Source organism: Tupaia chinensis, unplaced genomic scaffold (genome assembly GCF_000334495.1).
Source record: "Tupaia chinensis unplaced genomic scaffold, TupChi_1.0 Scaffold000196_1, whole genome shotgun sequence".
NCBI lineage: Eukaryota > Metazoa > Chordata > Mammalia > Scandentia > Tupaiidae > Tupaia > Tupaia belangeri.
The window spans coordinates 2,392,152-2,412,812 of record NW_006159671.1 but is presented as its reverse complement, the minus strand read 5'-3'; the positions used below and the strand labels follow the sequence as shown (position 1 = coordinate 2,412,812).

The following is a 20,661-nucleotide window of genomic DNA, read 5'->3' as shown; positions in this document are numbered from 1 at the left end:
GCAAAAACCTCTCCAAAAAAAAAAAAAAAAACAAGTCAACTGACTCCATCAAGAAATATAGCAAATTAGTCAGTTAAGGATTTTAAAATCTAGAAGTCTCCCTCAGACACCAATGCAATGACCTTTTCACTACAATCCATTGAAAGGACTATGTGCAGAAAACTTGATCTAATAAAACAATCCACCCACATGCCCATTATCTTAATACAACTATTTTAATTCTTCCGTATTAACTTAGGACTACGTTCAGGTCTAAATGTTTACATTAAATCGCACAACATACGTACTGTTTCACATTTTCCTTTTTAAAAGTTAGTATTAAAACTACACATTTCATGTTATGACACCTTGAATTTGCTTCAAAATAATCTAGTAGGCAGAGAAGGGTAGGTACATAAATAAAACAAGATTGTCCATAAACTAAAGATGGTGACAGCTGGGTGACAGGCCCATCCATGAGTTCAATCTACTTTTCTGTCTGCTTTGTATAAGTTTGAAATTGTTCATACACACATATCTGACCGTATGAATGTATATTAGAAATATATATTCTATAAGTGTACACATTAGAATGAAATAATGAAGCTTATATGGTTCACATGTTGGAGAATATCTTAAGGGCCAGTTAAAATACACATTCTGAAAGGGTCAGCCAGTAGTGTGCTGTTTGAGCTGGGCCACCCACGTCACGGTTTCATGACCTACCTTTGTCACTACGTTCCTCTTCCTGTGCTTACACATCGCTTCAAACTCGGGCCTCAGCTGCAGCTGCTGCTGTTCCTCTTCAAAGTCCACCATGTCCCATTCGTACTCCAGTCTGGCTTCTCGCTGTTTCCAAAACTCCAAAAATAATGTGACTGTTGGCAAGAAATGTATAAAGACAAGCATGACCAAGTGATGGAGAAATAAGTTATTAATATGAGTAATTATCAGTAAGAAGAAAATAACTGTTTTTCCCTTTCTTTTTTTCTTTCATTCTATTTTTTTTTTAGAGAAGTTTTTGCTACAGGGTATGTGTGCTTGCCAGAAAGACAGCAACAAATCACCCTCCCAGGAAGGATGGTCATGCTGCAATCCTTTCTCCTCCATTCTCCTCTTGAGATTTTGGGCACACACACACACACACACATCTCCTCCATTCTCCTCTTGGGATCTTGGGTCACACCCACACACACCCCGCCTGAGTTTTAAGCCACCAGGTCTGGGATTCAAACCAGTCGACCATGTGGGAGTCCAGTGATGTAACCATTTGGCCATTTGCTGGTCCCCCATTTCTTTCTTTAATCACTTTTATGATAGTTCATTTTTCATAGTGGTTCATTTTTTTTTTCAGGTAGGTATCATGTCACTATTTTGTTTGATAAATAAAGTTACCAATGGTTACGCTTGGCATAATAATGTATAATTGCACTGAAATACCTCCTATATAAAAATTCAAGTTAATACTTCAGACAGTGGTCCAGGCAAGTAATTTATTTTAGGCATATTACTCTGTCTTCATTCAGATCATTTAAAGTAATATTTACACTTAACCTTTGCATGTGTCTCTTACTGCAATCATTTGACTCATTGTACCACTTCTTTGGGCTTAGGAAACTGTAACCTATGAAGGATATTTAAGGAAAAAGAGAAAACCTAAGAGCTATTCCCCAGCACAATTTCTTTCTCTCTCTCTTTACACACACACACATATACAGTTGAAGTTTAAATATATATGACAAGAAACACTTATGTTTTATATATTTTTCTGTAAATATGCTAAAACTTTGTATTTTGAAACATCAGGAAGTTTAAAACTTCAATTTACAATTGAATAACATATTTACAGAAAAGTACATATAAGTCAGACAATTTGCACAAAACAGACATACCCATGCAATCAGCACTAGTGAAAATAAACATATGTGACCAGCATACCAAAAACTTCCCTTTGGACTCTTCTAAGACAAAAATAACTAGTACCCACTGTCTCATATTGCAGTACCAGGCTAGTTCTGCCGGTCTCTGCCCTTGCATAAAAGGTACCATACAACTGAGAGTTTGTGTTTCAAGCTCTTTCTTTATTCTTTTTGGTTCACCTTTGTTGCTTGGTGTACCAAACATGCCTTATTTTCTTTGCTGGATAATATTCTATTGTATGATTAAACCATAATTTTATTAATCTATTCTTGGGTTGATGAACATTTGAAGTTTCCAGATTGTTGCTATTAGAAGCAGTACTTTGGTAAATATTCTTGTGCTTGATTTTTGGTGGCCCTATGCATGCCTTTTTTCTTTCTTTCTTTTTTTTTTTTTTTTAAGAGGTGTTTGTCTTAGGGCCTATGCACTTGCTGGAGAGAGAGACAGAGACAGTGAGAAGGAAAGTGAGAAATCACCGCCCTGCGGTGGGGATGGCCAATGCTACAGTCCCTACTCCTCCATTCTCCACCTGGGATCTTGAGGACACATGCACATGTGCCTGGTGTGAGTTTCAAGACATGGGGTCCAAGACTCAAACCGCGGTTGGCCATGCTGGAGTCCAGTGATGTAACCATTACACTATCTGATGGCCCCAATATACGTTTCTTTCTATTGAGCCTACATCTGGGAGTAGAATACTACCATAATCAATATTATCATAATTACATTGTCTATGAAAGATTTCTGCTATAGGGCACATGCACTACAAAGAGACAGAAAAAGAAAAAGTGAGAAATTACCCCCCTGGGGGGATGGCAATGTCGCAGTCCCTTCGCCATTCTTCTCTTGGGATTTTGGGCACACACACACACATGCACACACACACACATGCCTGGCATTGAGTTTCAAGCTGCTGGGTCTGAGACTCAAACTGTAGTTGACCATGTGGGAGTCCAGTACTCCAACCACTATGCTATCTGCTGGTCCCAAAAGATTCACTTTTAAAAGTTTCTTCTGACTCACTCTTTCTACCTGGTAAGTAATTCTAAGGAAGGAAGAATTCTATTTGTACCATTTTTAAACTCTTAATCATATAGCCATCTAACTGCTCTGTTTCCAATGTATATCCCTCCCAGGGTCAATATATCCATCACCTGATTGCTAGTCTTTTGTCTGTTTATTCATTCATGTATACATGTGTTTATGTGTTCTTCCGCTTATTAAAATGAACAAAATATCTTTTATTGCAGTAAAAACCCTTACCATGAGATTTATTTTCTTAATAAATTTTTAGATATTCAGTGCAGTACTGACTATAGATACAATGGTGTATAGCTCTCTAGAGTTGATTTATCTTGCTTACTGCAACTGTTTGCCCACTGATTAGTAACTCGCTATTTTATAAACTCCCAGCTCATGGCAACCAGCATTCCACTCTGCTTTCATGGATTTGACTATCTTAGATATTTCATAGTAGTAGAATACTGTAGTATCTCTCTCTCTCTTTTTGGGGGGAGAGATTTTAGCTAAAGGGCATGTGCGCTTGCTAGAGAGACAAAGACAGAGAGACAGAAAGCAAGAAATCACCCCCAGAAAGGATGGCCACATCATAATCTCTTCTCAGGATTTTGGGCATGCACACACATGTTTCCGGCATGAGTTTCAAGCTACCAGGTGCAGGACTCAAACTGCAGTTGGCCATGTGGGGAGTCCAGCACCTTAACCATGCATGCCACCTGCTGGACAGTATTTCTCTTTCTGCAACTGTTTATTCACTGAGTATAGTGTCCTCAAGTTCTGTCCACATTGTCATGTTTGTTGGATTTTTCTATTATTATTTTTTTTCTTTTTTGTAGAGGTTTTTGCTGTAGGATGTGTGCCAGACAGACAGAAGACAGAGAGACAGAAAGTGAGAAATCATCCCCCACCACCACCACCAGGGGATGGCCACACTACAATCCCTTCTCCTCCATTCTCCTCTCGGGATCTTGGGCACACTTGCACACATGCCCGGTGTGAGTTTAAGCCACCGGGTCTGGGACTCAAACCATAGCCAACTATACGAGAGTATAACAACACAGCCATTACACCTACTGCCAGTCCTGGATTTTCTTCTTTTTAAAGGCTGAATAGTAGTTCATTGTAAGTCCATTCCATAATGGCTTTCTTTCTTTTTTTTTTTAGACTTTTCAGTCCACAAATCATTACATAAGCAAAATATGTGTGCATCATGATTACTGACTAATTACATTGCCTATTTTTAAAGTTTATTGATTATTGTTTACTTATCTCTGCTATTCAGTTTATGCACATAAAGAAAAGCAGGTACTTGTGCTATCTTCTCGCATGCTTGTGGTAAATTCATATAATAATATACAAAAATGCATAATCAGAATAGAAAATGAGCCAACCAACACGAAAGTGAAATAAAGAAATAAATGGTGATAAGACTGGATGTGGAATTCAGATCACATCCAAGTGGAGTTTCAGAAGTCGTTGAGTGTGAGAATGCTGATACTCTTCCCATAAAGAGACTCTGTCTATATAGTCGGAGCAGCTTGGGGGAGGTGAACTTACTGACATAACTGAGAAGAGCAGTTGTGAAGAAAAGGATGACGATGTCCTAGAGGAAATGATGTCAACAGAAACTTCAGCTAAACATTACACTGAAAGCACAGAGAACAACCATTGGAAGCTAATCCTCAAACCAGACTGTTACACACTCCCTCAGCACTTAAAATGCACGGCTAAGAAAGCGGGCTTTGGATTCCATCCCAAAGTAGACTGCAACATTCTTTCCTCATGACAGGTTATATTTATTTCACTCATTTACTTATTCATTATTTTATTCATTTTATACAATATTGTGACTTTCACGAGGCAAGAACTTTTGCTCTAGTCGTCTCTTTATTCCTGCAGGCAGTAAATGCATTATTAACTGTGAGAACAAACGTTCAAGAGTTTGGTACCACTAACATTTTAATATTTGTTTACAGTGTAAAGGGACAACTATCATAAATTTTCAAAGTCAAATTTGTTACCATGGTTATGCAATAGTTTGTATATTCTACATATATTTCTAAAACTTTTGTCAAAAAATTTTCTGGGGGGGACCAGCAGTTAGCATAATAGTTATGTCGCTGGACTCCCATGTAGTCAACCGTGGGTTCAGGCCCCGGTGGCCTAAACTCACACCGGGCATGTGTGCGTGCGTGCCCAAGATCCCAAGAGGAAAACGGAGGAGAAGGGATTGCGGCGTGGCCATTCCCCCTGGGGGGTGATTTCTTGATTTCTGTCTCTCTTTTTCTTTCTTTCTGATGAGTGTTTGAGCCCTATAGCAAAAACCTCTCCAAAAATAAAAAAAAGAAAAAAAAATTTTATGAGAATCTTTACTCACCCCAAATTCCCATGAATATTGCAAAGAACACCGTTGACTCATTATCAAATAAGTGGGAAAACTGTAAAAATAACAACAAGGTCACAAAGACCACTTAGTATCAAATGAATAGACTGAGGGAAATTCCAAGTCTTTTCAACACACAGGCATACATACCTTTGCAGCCAAACATGTACTATTCAGTCTCCAAAAATCACACACTAGGTCACATAGTGGGCACATGATCATCTGACCTCCAATCTTAGGGTCACACGTTTCAATGCTGCAGGGGGAACAGCCCAGTTATTACCGAGGTGGGTTGGCTGAAAGTTCAAGCTAGAGCAACAGCTTATACAGCTTTGCCCAGGTAACAGAAGGGGCCAGGAAGCAGCCATTTCTGCAATGGCCCAGTCAGGCCTTGATGAACAGACTCTTCGGATTTTCCGTATAGTGCCAGGGGAGGGGTAGCTGCTACGGTTAGGTCTTTTTCAGAGATACCAATTACTGCTGCCGTAAGGGAACTTCCTCAGCAAATGGCAAGGAACCAGCAAGCCTTCTGCGCCTACCTGCCTGTGCTGCTCTCCATGGATAACAGGCCATAAATAAAACAAGCCAGGCCGACTACAGCTGCAACAAACAGCATTTCTGTGTAAAATCCCAGGAAGACAAAATAGATACCAATTTTTTCTCCATAATAATCCCTGTGAAAGAGAGTAAAAATAGAATGAAATGTCGAAGAAAGTTACTGTCCACACAACTTTGGTTTTATATTTAGGCAAACATGTCTTCAAATTCGGGCTCATTGGCATTCCAGCCATGTAAAATGACTCAGTTGTCTCCACTTCAGTTTCCACTTCATAAAACACAGGGCAGAGCTTATTGCACAGTATTAGAATTAGTGTAAATATTAAAAGAGAGGGGCCAGGAGATGGAGTGGTAAAGCATTGGACTCCCACATAGCCAACCACGGTTCAAGTCCTGGACCTGGCAGCTTGCTTTCTCACTCTCTCTCTGGTGAATGCACATGCCCTATAATAAATTAAAAAATAGAAATAATAAATTAAATAATTCTTAAAAAAAAAAAGATTAAAAAGGGGCCAACAGATGGCATAGCATTTACATTGCTGGACTCTCGCCTTGTCAACTGGGGTTCAAGTCCCAGACCTGGCTGCTCAAAACTCACACTGGGTATGTCTGCATGAGTGCCCAAGATCCTAGGAGGAAAATGAAGGAGAAGGAATTGCAGCGTGGCCATTCCCCCTGGAGGGTGACTTCTCACTTTTCCTGTCACTGTCTCTGTCTCTTTCTCTCTCCAGCAAGTGCATGTGCCCTAAGGCAAAGACTTCTTAAAAAAAAAAAAAGATTAAAAAAGAACATACATATAACCAGCAAGCCAACTGAATAAAATTTAATTTTAAATAATAATATAATTCAAAGAAATTCTACATTTTAAAAGGGTTTATATGTTTTTGAAATACACTGCAGGGTATTATGCAACATAACTTCTACTTCTGGCAATTAGCAAAACAAACCCACATTCGTAATATGTATAGACATTTGCTTCACAATTCTCTAAACTAAAAAAAGTAATCTGACCATACTGAAGGGGTACATTTCCACCTTCCTCCAAGTTTAGATTCTGACAAGAGCTTATAGTACTGGTAGCAAATCAAGAAGTAAAAAATATAAGTCCATAAAGTATGAATTCAACTCTTTCATTACAGAGTTGAAAACTGATAGCATTGGGGCCATCAGGTGGTGCAGTGGTCATGGCGCTGGACTTCGAAATGGCTAATAGTGGTTCGAGTCCCAGACCTGGTAGACTGCTTTCTCTTTCTCTCTCTCTTTCTCTTTCTCTCTCTCATCAAACTGAATAATAACAGCAATAAATAAAGGGAATAATTCTTTAAAAAAAGAAAAAGGAAAGTGATCGCATTACTTGGAATAAATATCTAAGTCCCAGAAACAAGTTTTGGGCTTTTTGTTTTATTTTAACGTTATTCCCCTTCAGGAACCAGGTAACACAGCTTTCTCTGCCTCAGAAAACGAGGTTTTGCTGTGTTTTTTGTTTTTATTTTTTGTAACCAGGTAAATATTCTTTCTTACTCATTTCCACTCCCTGGGTGAAGAGTTCGTGGAAAAACAAAATTAAAATCTGAGTTTAATTTGGGGAAGAAAGAAATTTCTTTTAGGCTTTTGCCATAAGGAGCAAGTGCATGCCAGAGAGAGTCAGAGACAGAGTCAGAGACAGACAGAGAGACGGCAAGTGATAAATTACTCCCCAGGGACATAGACATGCTATAATCCCTTCTCCATTCTTCTCTTCGGATTTTGGGTATGCACATACACACCGCCAGCGTGATTTTAACACTGTTGGGTCCAGAACTCGAACTGCAGATGGCCATGTGGGAATCCAGTGCCTTATTCACCACATCACCTATTGGCTCCCCCAAAATTGTGAAATCTATGCGTAATTTTTTTGTAATATGTATTTTCCCCTATGTAGAGCCCAGTTTACCAAATCTGTGAGAGTTTCCAGTTTCCTCCACAGAAAGATGTGATCTCTTACAGATTTAACTACCACGTTATGTATTTCTATGAAAGCACTTAGTATAAATTATAATTTGAATACATACTAAAAAAATGCAATGCTTAATATCAAGGTTAGAAACTTAATTTCCCAGGGGTAGGTATTATAAAAAGGAAAAAAAATAATCTTATTACAATGAAAAATTTAAAAATGAAAATGTTATTTCATTAGAACTCTAGGCCTAGGGACCAGCAGTTGGCAGATGACTATGTCGCTGGAGTCTCATGTAGTCAACAGCGGTTGGAATCCTGGACCCGGTGGCTTAAACTCATGCCAGGTGCATGTGCGTGTCTGCCCAAGATCTTGAGAGGAGAATGGAGGAGAAGGGATTGTGGCGTGGCCATCCCCCCAAGGGGGAGATTTCTCACTTCCTGTCTCTCTTTCTTTTTGGTACCTTGTAGCAAAAATCTTCCCCCCCCAAAATTAATTAAAAAAAGAATTCTAGACCTGTATTATTATTTCTCATCTTTAATATTAATTTTATCAAAACTTCCATCCTTCAGTTTTCAGAATTCTTTTTTAGTTAAACAAGCATTTTTCTTTTGTACTATCTTCTTTTATTCTTTTTATTTTTTTGAGAGGTTTTTGCTATAGGGCACGTGCGCTCGCCAGACAGAGACAGAGAGACAGAAAGCGAGAAATCACCCCCCAGGGGGGATGGCCACACCACAATCCCTTTCCTCCATTCTCCTCTCGGGATCTTGGGCATGCACGCACACGCACCTGGCATGAGTTTCAAGCCACCGGGTCCGGGATGCGAACCACGGTTGACTACGTGGGAGTCCAGCGACATAGCCATTACGCCAACTGCTGGTCCCCTTTTATTCTTTTTGATAACAGCAAACATTTTTGCATTATTTTGTCTTATTCCTTCCTAATTAGTATAAACAAATTATGATGCTACCCATTTCCTTGTTAATCTGCTATCCACAGCTTCCTTGGTTCATCACATTTAGGGTGAATGAACTTGCTTTGTCCCAGTGTTTTACAAAACAAACAAGTGATTACTATAATACTGCTTAATATTAAACTCGGAAGAAAAGTATAAAAATAATTTACTTTATGAAATTTGCTAGTCACCACATCTATTTCCATGTGCTGTTTTAAAAATAATAGAATCAACTTAATAAGGCAGAACATCAGTATTACTGCTCTAGACCTAGTTTAAGCTTTTTTCAGGAATTCATAAAGAATGAATTCAACAACCTTATATTTAAAGGATTACTTGTTTTTCCCTTTGAAGCATCAAGAATCTTATTCTATGAAAATTTCAAAAACAAAAAGCTTATTAGAACTCTAGACCTATACTTGTTATTAAAAATACTCTCAAAAAGAGAAATTGCTCAAATCAGATGAACATTTACATGAAAGTGTAGAAATTATTTTACCAAAGTTTGGAATAAGGAAATTTAATAGGAATAGGATAACAACTAGTCCAGATTTTAGGAGTGTAAAAAGCAAGAGATATATCTTAGATGTTTATTATAGTAAAAATGTATAGATTATTGAAATAACATTTAAGATGTGAAATTAAATATTTTATTATGCAAGAATACTGAACACATGTTGGGACATGATAATTCATAGCACTAGTCATGTGATCTGAACATGAGCAATTCTGGAAGTGGTAGCTCCAGAGAAGTAGTATTTCCAGGGAAGAGGAAACAGATTGTGTGTGTGTGTGTGTGTGTGTGTGTGTGTGTATATATACACATACACACACACACAAGCATATAAATAGATGCACTAATGTATACACACACACATACTTATAGATAAATAAATAGTAGTACTCCTTGGAGGTGTGAGAGTAAAGAGGAAAAAAAGACAGGTAGCACAGTTACAATCGTACAGAAACAAAAGCAAGCACAGGCCAAGGACCATCCTCATCCATAAACTGCACCGCAGAGAAAAGAACTAACAGAAGAGGGCGCTCTAGTGCTAGAAATTCTGTCCATGAATTGAAACACGAAGACCACAACCATATAAAGCCGCACAAAACAGAAACAGAAAATGTGCAACAAATCATCTCAGGTGATAAAAACTCTTCCAAAAGAATTAAACATTGAAAAACACTGGCATAAAAAACTACAAACTGAATCAAATACCCTCATATAAACATTTGTAGATATGAGAAAATACCAGACACATAAGAACTAAGAAAAAAATATGGAAAAAGAAAACAAACAAAACAAAATAAAAACAGTTGACTGTATTCTAGAAAGAAAGAAATAAAAATGACAAATCATGTTATATCATATCGAAGATTATACTAAAATTACCAGGTATTTAAGAAAGAAGTAGGTAAAAACTAACAAAAGATAGTAAGAAAAACAGAAAACCGACCAAAGAATGAAAATGAGATAGAAAAGTAAAAAGAGGAAGGACCAGCAGGTGGCATAGTGGCTAAGGCCCTGGACTCTGGACACTTAAGATGTGAAATTAAATATGCATTAAAATCATTTTCATGACATGCACAGTGTTGAACTCATCAAGCACCAGTAATCAAAGGAAGAACACTGCCAGAGCCAGCAGGTGGCAAAGTGGTTAAGGTGCTGAATTCCCACACAGCTGACCACAGTTCAAGTCCTTTTTCAGACCTGGCATCCTGAAAATTATGCCAGGAATGTGTGTCTGTGTACACAGGCGCCCCTCAGGAGGAGAGTGGAGAAGAGACTGCAGTGTGGTCATCTCTCCTGTGGGGGATTTCTCACTTTCCTTCTCACTGTCTCTCTCTTTCTATCTCCCTTCCTCCCTCTTCTACAAGTGCATGTACCCTGTGGGAAAAAAAAAATAATACTGCTTGTTTTAGCCAGGGGTCTGCCATCTGGCTGTTCTACTGAAATCATAGCCAGAGTCCGCTAACAACCTGTATGCAGGTAGTTATTGCTGTGTTCAAAGCAAGAACCTGTAGCCAATTTTCTTGCTTAACTAAGGAAACTGTCTAAAAAATTGTGCTCATAGGAAAAATGGCTTCATGGCTTTCTGAGATCAACACCTAAATAAATGTCCATACACAACCTTTGTCCTATCTTCTAAATTCTTGTACCCTGGGAAAGAACCAAACTAATATGTATTAAGCACTAAGTACGAGCCCCTAGGTAAAAACAAACAAATAAACAAAACAAAACAAAACAAAATAAAAACAAAACCTCCTTGAATTATCAAATGATCCCATATGGAAAGAAAAATTGTTATTCCACTTTACAGATGAGCCAAATAGTGGTTAAGTAACATGACCATGTTTATATAACTTTCAAAGTTCAGCCTTGCAAAATGCCAAGGCCTGCCCTCTTAGCCACTGGGCTATCTCTACTGTCTCCCATAGATTTAGCAACCACCTTGTGCCCCCTAATGAATTAGAAGCTGATAGTGTGGATACCAAAGATTGTGACAGAGAGTGAATGCAATAGTTAATAACAAATAGAATATGATGTCACTGTGAATAAAAATCACACCACCAAGTTTTAATTGGTCTAATAGATTATAAACAAAAAACAAGACTTACTTAATCAAGTCTAAAGGCTGCTCCTTATAAAAATAGGAAAACCGAGCCCAATGTTGATGAAGTATATACCTTGCATTGGGAGGGTTGGGAGGTTCTGATGGCCTCCAATACTGGCCCTGCAGATATTCAAGAAGACGGTACGTGAAGGACATAGCGAAAAGCAAGGGTGAAGTAAATGAATGCTTTTAACAGAAGATTTGTGAACGAAGCTAGCGTTCTTTTATACTTGAGATTCAGATTTCATATCATACTGATGTCAAATTATTTACTAAAATCTTTAAGAAACTATCATAATAGCCATTTATTTAATACATTGTCACTTCCAGTTATGTAAAAATACAAGCTAAAGATCAATACTTTGGCTTTTCTCAAGCTGTTCCTCTCTGGAAGGCCCTTTTATCTCTATTCAGATCTATTACAATAGCCATAGCTTATCTAACTCATCAGAACTTTGAAATAGGCTACGACTTTTATAGATGAGCAAATTAAACCCCAAGCAAAGTTAAGTGACTGATTCAAAGTCAAAGTGCCATGAATGGAAGTTTCCTGTCCTGTCTTCTCTGGCCATCATCGATAGCATTTCCTCAAGAACTTAACACGGAGTGTCAATGCTTCATGCATAAGATCTTCCTCCATTGTTAATAATCCTCCACAGTCCAGTAAGGTACTAGCTACACAGTAGCTATTTAATATACTTTTTTACTATTTTCAGGGAAAAGTTAACTGCTGAAGCCAACACTTAGCAGTTTAAACTTAGGTCATGTGAAATCTTCGTATGATCAGGAGTAAGATTTTCTATCAATCACATTCTAACTTTTTCCTTCTGTAGGTAATCCTAGTGAACTCTGACAAAGAAAACAGCCAACTGTGGCAGTTTGTCAAATGATACTGTAAAGTACCTAAGGTAAAACCTAGTACGTCCACTTGCATTTAGAATAAAAGAAAGGGGGGGGGGAGCCAAATTAACAGTACGTTACAACTATCTCCGTGACAGTGCAGTAACACTGGATTTCCAGAGCACACAAATGACTCCACTAAAAGGTTAAGTATATAGTTTAAAGTTCTGGTAAATATTAGCTTGGCTTTATGACATAGCATAGTAAGAAAAAATAAATGAATGGCATTAAAATCAAATAAATAAGAAATCTTCCAAAAAAGAAATGAGCCCTTTTGTAAAGATGGATTGGCAAAAAACAGCATCACAGTGTTTATTAACCTATTTTGGATCTTTTGACTTTACCAAATGTCCATGGAATTACTTAGAATCCAGAATCCCCTAAGGATATTTTGCTCTAGAGGGAAAAACTATTGTGTATGTGGAGAGGGGTGTGGGGAGGGAAGTTGGTTGGTTTCTTGAACGCTTAGGTTAAATGTACCTGAAGTGACAATCCTATTGAAAAGTGCCACTTCTTATCCAGCCTCACAGCAAACACATCAAAAGTAACAAACTCAACCTGCTGATCTCGGCTTGGAATCAAGTTCTCAGAACAGGTAGTCTCTGGGGCTTTTCCAATCATGAGAGAATATGCAGTTATCTGTACTAAAAAGGGAGGACAATGGGAAGCATCTCTCTCCTGTCACAGCAACCTCTAAATGTGGGAGATGAACACTAGTAGCAGTATTTCAAACTCAAACCTATACTCACATCATGGAGTGGGTAGGCAGATGAATAGGCATTAGAATTCAGCAGTCGTTCAATCCCAAACCTTTTCTTCCCATCTTCTATGCCAAAAGGACATCGTGAGAGAATATAGTATACCTACAAGATAAAAACAGAGAAACTCACGCATCAGAACATTTTGCTTTCTACAGCTTTCATTGGCAAATTAATGATGTCCACTTAGCCTGAAAGTAAACACAGGCACTGACTGTAAAAGGAATGCTCCTGTTGTTTGATTCACCCCCAGAGCTCATGCACTCACTGGAGAGACAGAGATAAGGAAATCACTCTCCCCCATCCCTCCCTTAAGTGGGGATGGCCATGCCACAATCCCCTCTCCTCCATTCTCCTCTCAGGATTTTGGGCACGTATGCACATGTGCCTGACAGGATTTTCAAGCCACTGGGTTTGGTACTTGAACCAATCAGCCATGTGAGAATCCAGCACTTTAATCATGACACCTACTGGCTCTGGATTCTTCCCTTTGTCACATGGGGGAGGACAGAGTGTGGGGTTGTGCGGCGGCTTTTTCACGTATTTTGGCATCTGGTTCTGAGAGTTCCTAATTCCTTTGTTGGGGGCCCAGGGTCTGAGGAATGATCATTTATTTTCCTTCTCTGGTCCCAAGCCCCTCTGGAAATATCTTGTGACAGAACTCCTACTGTCATCAAGGCTTCATGGTGAGGTCTAATGTCTCTGCTGCTCCCAGTTCGGCTGGAATACGGAGTGGAACTGACACATGCTACCTTGAGTATATCCTCAATGAATTATTCTGATGATTAATTCAGGGTCTTGACCTAATTTCTTGAGTTAAATTTATTAACTCAAGATTGTACTTTTGCAACCACTTTGCAATCATTTATACCTTTATGTCATTTGTTTCACCTGTATATGTTGGGTCAGTGGCAAAGTTGTGACGTAAGAATGCGTCACGACTTCTCCAACAACCCAGTAATTTGGCCTTCAGTGTTCTCTGACCTTATGCTTTTGTCAGTTCAGTCTCATCTGTGTTTGGTCTTCCAGCAGCTTCTCAGAATTTCTACATTTGTGGCGTCTGTACGTTTGGATAATGTGGTACAACTGGGGCTGGAGATGAAAGTGGACAGATTCTAAAGTGATTTAGGAGTTAGGTAGACAGAGCCCAGTGAAAGACCGAACACGGGTGGTGAAAAAGCGGAGAGTAAAGAGATACGTTTCTCAGAGTCCTGATGGTTAAATTAATAAGTAACAGAAAGTGTAAGAGCAATACAGAAACGGAAGTTTTCCTATGAAATCAGATCAATACATACGCTAAGATCTAACAGATGCTGCACATTTAGTATGTGCCAGGCACTATTCAAAGGCTTTTTTTATCTTAACTCATTTATTCTCAGGGTAACCTATGCATTGGACATTATTCCTTTACAAATTCAAAGAAACAGTGGCACAGACACTGTAAGGGCCCCAAACCTGTTAATTTTTTTTTTTTTTTTTTTTTGAGAGGTTTTTTCATTATAGGGCACGTGCGCTCGCCAGGCAGAGAGAGACATAGAGACAGAAAGCAAGAAATCACCCCCCCCAGGGGGGATGGCCACGCCACAATCCCTTCTCCTCCATTCTCCTCTCGGGATCTTGGGTACACACGCACACATGCCCAGCATGAGTTCTAAGCCACCGGGTCCAGGATGCAAACCACGGTCAATTACATGGGAGTCCAGTGACATAGCCATTATGTTAACTGCTGGTTCCCGTAAGCATTCTTTTATTTTTAAGAGAGATTTTTGCTGTAGGGCGCATGCACTCACTGGAGAGGGAGACAAAAAGAAAGAAATCACCCCCCCCAAGGGGGACAGCCACACTGCAATCCATTCTCCTCTTGGGATCTTGGGCACACACGCCCAGAATGACTTTCAAGTCACCACATCTGGGACTCGAACCATGGCTGACAATGTGGGAGTCCAGTGATGTAACCATTATGCCATCTGCTAGTCTTGTAACCACTCCTTTTTAAATAATAATCTGGAGGTATGGAGGTTAATAGTTTCTAGTGGTTCAAGCGGATTTTCAAACCTGCCCGCTATGACTGAATGCTTATTTTCTACACAGAACATGTTGCAGAGGGCACTGTACACACGTGTATAAAAGCACACAGGTGCATACACCCTGAAAGTCTTCTCTACATACAATTCTGTTTCTTGATGAGGAAGGAAAGAAGCGTGACTGGTCTTCGATGAGGAAGAGCTCCTGCCGATGTCTGCTGAACTGGGCGGTAAAATACTCAGGACGCGGATGCTTCACATTCTCCGGGAGCTTTACAGGTGCAAGCATACAGTTTAAGGGAGACGGCAGAGGGCGGGGAATGTCACTCTCCCTAATAGGCATTTTCATCCCCAACACTTCAGCGTAAGTTACTAAGACCTCCCAAGGTGCGTGGATCTTGACAAAATAAGTTTTTCCATCTTCAGAGTCCTGCATTAAAACAGAGGCAAAGTAACAGAAAATTTATCCATCTGTTTGCTATTGAGCTGATTAAAGAAACAAAATTTTATAACATTTTGAGAATGTCACAGCATATTTGATTCACTGAAAAATTTTTTAGCAGAGCTTTTAGAAAGCCAAATTCTCAAAATAGATGTACTGGGTCATCAGAGAAGTCATGACACATTGTTCAATATTTTCCTATGCAAAAATGATTCATGAGTTTTCCGATGACCTGATATATTTATACTTACATAGCATATTATATGTGTGTATATGCTATATATATATGTATATGTATGATATGTTTTATAAATATAAAATGTATATCTCTGTGCCTGTTTTACATATATTTTAATATATATGTCCACATATACATGCATATATATATATATATATGAGTGAGAAATATATATATATATATATATATGAGTGAGAAAGAATACAGAGACCCCCAAATATACAATGTAGAGAGATTTTTTTAAAAAATATACTTCAGAGTCAGTGTACACTTAGCCCTAAATTCAGAACTGTACATGTGGTTCAGGGCTCAGGAATTTGCTTAGGCTGCTTAAGGGATACATACAACCTATTCAACGGACTCACTCTACTTACTCAATTTCTAAGTATAGCCCACACAGGGAGGAAGAACTTTGGGTAATAAACAGTCATTAAATAGAGTAAGTAATTGATTGTGTGTTATAATACACATTTATGAGTTTGGTAAACACAGGGAAGAAATACAAACTAGAGAATATTAAGATGAGAGAGTATTGGACATTTCATATTCTTAATGGCATCTTAAGTAGGTCTTTAAAACCAAGGGAAATTTGTTTTGAAGAGAATTCTAGAAGAACAATAAATGACAGAAAGTTTTAAAAAAAAAACACAAAAGCTACAAACTTGGCATATTCATGAAGAGTGTTCTGGCTTAAACGGCAGATGATACTGCAAGAGAGTCAGGTGAACTGTTTCAATCTCTTGGATAATGGTTTGTCCCCCAGAGAGTCACATTTTGGAATTGATCTTAGTGGGTGGTAACTGAATGTTCTCCGGAAATTCACTTGTTGAGATTTGACTTTTAAAATGTTAAGGAAAAACTTAATTCTTTCAGTGTCCCAGAGTGGGCCCTCTGGATGTGATGCTTTTAGGGCGGGGCCTCTCTGAGGGAGTTCTCCTGGGTCTATAAGCACAGAGAAGAGAGGTCAGAGCAACCGACAGACACCATGGACAGCGCTCTGCTCACTCCTACCTCTCCAAGCTGTAGCCTCACCACAAGTTGGCCCTGGATCTTGCACCCGGAAATCGTGAGCTAAATAAACTCTATATCTTTATAAATCACTCAGTCTCAGGTAATTCTATTAGCAAGGCAAAAACAGACAAATACAGCTATTTATTATAGCAGCTTATAGACAGCCTTCAAAGCAAGCCGGTTATGGGAAAAAAAAAGTCACTTTTTCCCCTGGATAGAAACAATATATCTATTGTTCTTATTTTACAATGTGTAACAACAGCACAGTTTTAAAAGTATTCCACTGATCAGCTCAGATGCAGAGTACTGATCTCCCCAGAAGACCATCCCCCCTACTGCTCGGGCATACTTTTTTAGCCATAAGAACTATGGTATTGTCCCTAAATATAAAGTCTACTCATTCAAAAGCCAGAATAGTAGAAAAACAACACTTAAAAAAATGAGTTTCTTGTATAAATTAACAACATTTACCCTTTTGTCTTCAATTTCCAACTCAAGGCCTGTTTTTCTGAGATTCTGTTCAAACTCCTTTCTTCTTTCCTATAGCAAAACAAATCAGTAGAATTAGGCCGAACAGCTTTGTTTCATTTGCCCAGGGATAGACAAGTTTAGTACACGATGTCGGCACCCCCAGATGGTTCTCTGCCCCTCCCATGATTGCATATTAGAGTACTTACAGTTCTCTGTATCACCTTCGTCTTGGTGCTGGGCAGTGCTCTTTGCCTGTGTCATGATTCAGAATAACTATGAAAATCCAATCTATTGGGACCAGCAGATGGCATAGTGGTTATGTCGCTGGACTTCTATGTGGCCAATTGTGGTTCAAGTCCAAGACCTGGAGGCTTCAAACTCACTCAAGGCACATGCGTGTGCATGGCCCAAATCCTGAGAGGAGACTGGAGGAGAAGGGTTTACAGAGTGGCCACCACCCCTAGGGGATGATTTCTCATTTTCTGTCTCCCTGTCTCTCTCTGTCTCTCTGATGAGTGCACATGTGCCCCACTGCAAAAATCTCTCTGAGGGAAAAATAAAATCCAATCTAAGAAATAACCGAGAAAATCTGTAGGACATCTGTCTGTGTAAAACTTCAGTAAATAACACAAAACATTTCTAAAAACTTTATAAGCAGAGGGCTATATCACGTCCCTACTAATGAAGACTCAGTATGACAAAGATCAGACTCAGAGGTGGTGAAGCAGTGATGCAATGGATCCACAGGGCAGGTCCTGGCTGCATGTTCTGGGACTTTCCAGGATTCCCATGGTCCAGGTTGGCTGAGGCTAAAGGTGGGTCACAGCATCAGGTCTGTGGGGAGTGTCTGTCTTCTTTGTCTGTCTCTCTCTCCCATGGAGCAAATGGATAAATGAACTTTAAAAATATTACAAAGAGACTAAGAAAATGGGCAACTTAATTGTAGGGACAATGTCTGGAGATGAATATTATATCCCAGAATTCAATCTGGAAGATCGAACCACAACAGAAGAAAGATTAAGTACATGAGACTGAACTGATGAAACAGCATTCTATGACTTCACTAAAATATTACTGCTTTTCTTCTAAGCTTTGTTGTCCGGTTTTAAAGGATTTTTTATCCCATCTCGAGCGGTCAATAGGTGCATGTACCTATATTTGAACAGAAAACTAACCCGTTTCTAGGCTTTAAGTTTCAAGGAAATATTGTTACCAGTTCAGAACTGCTTTTCTTGAAATTACCAGTTGAACTTGCTATTGAAAGTAGTTAGATTACTTATGATATTGTGTGATCAACAAAATGTTGGGGGAAAAGGAATGGAAGTCAACTGTAGACAGTAGAGATAGTGTAATAAGAGAGTGGGAAAGGGCAGAGGGTCAGACATGGGGTAAAAAAACACATATATATGAAAGTAGAAATGGAATATTATTGATGAAATTTTTTTAAAAAATGCATATTTGATGACTGCAGTAAGCTATATAGCCCCAGCTAGGTACTACTCTATAGTATGTTCATTCTACTCACTGAGGTTTATGCCTAAAGTCAGACTTGTGTTCATGTATATGTATATATCAGCTGCGCTTGCTATTGGAAATATTTAGACTAATTAAGTTCATTAGCAAATCAATTAAATGGGGGGAAAGGCATAGAAAGCAACCATGGATACCAGAGACAATGTGGGAAGAGGGTGGGACAGGGCAGAGGGTGAGGGATAGGGAATCAAGGATGGCAAAACAAAAAGCAAAGTAAACAAGATATAAGAAATGGAAAATTATTTGCTGATAATGTGTATGTTGATGTGCTTGATTGAGCCAATATACAGTGTATTTTGGATGGAAAATTCATTTGTATGCTGTAATGATGTATAGTGAATTAATGTAAAAAATAAATAAATTTAAAGAAAAAAAATATTACAAAGAGGAGCCAGTAGATGGTGTGGTGGTTAAAGGTGCTGAACCCCCACACGGCCAACTGCCATTTGAGTCCCAGACCTGGCGGCTTGCTTTCTCACCTTCCCTGTCTCTCTCACTCTGTCCCTTTCTGGTCAAATTAAAATAAATAAGTAAATAAAGTTAAAATAAAATAATCCTTAAAAAATTACAAAGATCAATATTCAAATACATTACATATTCCAATGTAGTGGTAAACCAAAAGCTTCTTTTTAACCTTGAAGGATAGAGTAGCTTTGCTCATGAGAGAAAAATATTTAAGCTTAACTATAGGTCATTCATACAAACATCCATTACTTGGGAGGGAAGCTTAAAATAATGCATTGAGGGGCCAGCAGGTGGTGTGGCGGTTAAGGGTGCTAGATTCCCACATGGTTGACCATTGTTCGAATCCCAGATCTGGCGGCTTTCTCTCTCTCTCACACACACATACACAAACACACACACACACATGCACGTACTGTCTCTCTATGATCAAATTAAAAATAAATAAATAAGTTAAATAAAATAATTCTTTAAAAAAATGCATTGAGGGTTCAAAAATCTTTTAGTTTTAATTACGATTTAAGTGTAAAAATTTCAGAGCAACTGAAATTTTGGAAGACTTTACTAGGATATTTTATGGCTTTTTTTGGTGTGTGTGTGTGCGTGTGCGTATGTGTGTTTGCATATGCACTTGCCGGGAAGAGGCAGACAGACAGAAAGAGGAAAAGTGAAAAATCACTCCCCTAGGGTGAGGGAATGGCCTCACTGCAATCCCTTTTCCTCCATTCTCCTCTAGGAATTTGGGCATGTATGCTTACACACCCAGTGTGATTTTCAAGCCACCAGGTCCAGGATTTGAACCTTGGTCAGCCATGTGGGAACATAGACTCTTAACTACTACACCATCTACTGGCCCCAACACTCATTTTAAAATGATTATGTCTAACTTTAAGCCTCTGCAAATTTACAAGGAAAAAAAGAGAATATTAGTAAGTTTTTTCCTTCTATTTCCAATGTTTCCTGCATAAGAGAACAAGCCTCTAATCTATGATAATGGTATACCTTCTCTTTTCTCAGCTATCCTTTCACAATTGCCCTTCTCTTGTTACCAAACTTAAGTAGCCTGCAAACTTCTAGGGAGCAGGCACAAAGGGGAGAGGACATTCAAAATATTGTTATCAGTACTGAAAAAGTGAATACCTGCATAACTGTAGCAATACGTGCTTTAGTAACTAAGATGATCATCAGCTCTCTGAAAACTGAAGGCAGAGGTAACGGAACTGTCATCTCGCAGACCATTAAACATTACCGATATATCACTTTGTAATCACTGAACTTAATTCAGAAATTCAAATCTGACTGACACTGCTGCAATAATAATCTAATCCAATCTACATCCTTATCTGAACAACCTTCCTCTTTACTAACTTATAAAATCAAAAGCAATATAGTAATAATTGAAGCCGAGCCATCTCAATGTGGAAATAATAACTCATCCACGAACACAGAGAAC

General features: G+C 38.7%; 1 protein-coding gene across 1 annotated transcript in view; it reads right to left on the bottom strand.

The window, feature by feature from the left end:
• ANO5 (anoctamin 5) overlaps window positions 1–20,661 on the bottom strand; it is an 82,389-nt gene that overhangs the window by 34,027 nt on the left and 27,701 nt on the right. The window contains exons 5-12 of the mRNA XM_006146902.2: window positions 17,214–17,282; window positions 15,197–15,481; window positions 13,019–13,132; window positions 11,374–11,489; window positions 5,842–5,976; window positions 5,453–5,558; window positions 5,297–5,357; window positions 706–857 (exon numbers count right to left, since the gene is read on the bottom strand). Coding sequence (XP_006146964.1) covers window positions 706–857; window positions 5,297–5,357; window positions 5,453–5,558; window positions 5,842–5,976; window positions 11,374–11,489; window positions 13,019–13,132; window positions 15,197–15,481; window positions 17,214–17,282 — 1,038 coding nt within the window. The remainder of the gene's footprint in view (window positions 1–705; window positions 858–5,296; window positions 5,358–5,452; window positions 5,559–5,841; window positions 5,977–11,373; window positions 11,490–13,018; window positions 13,133–15,196; window positions 15,482–17,213; window positions 17,283–20,661) is intronic.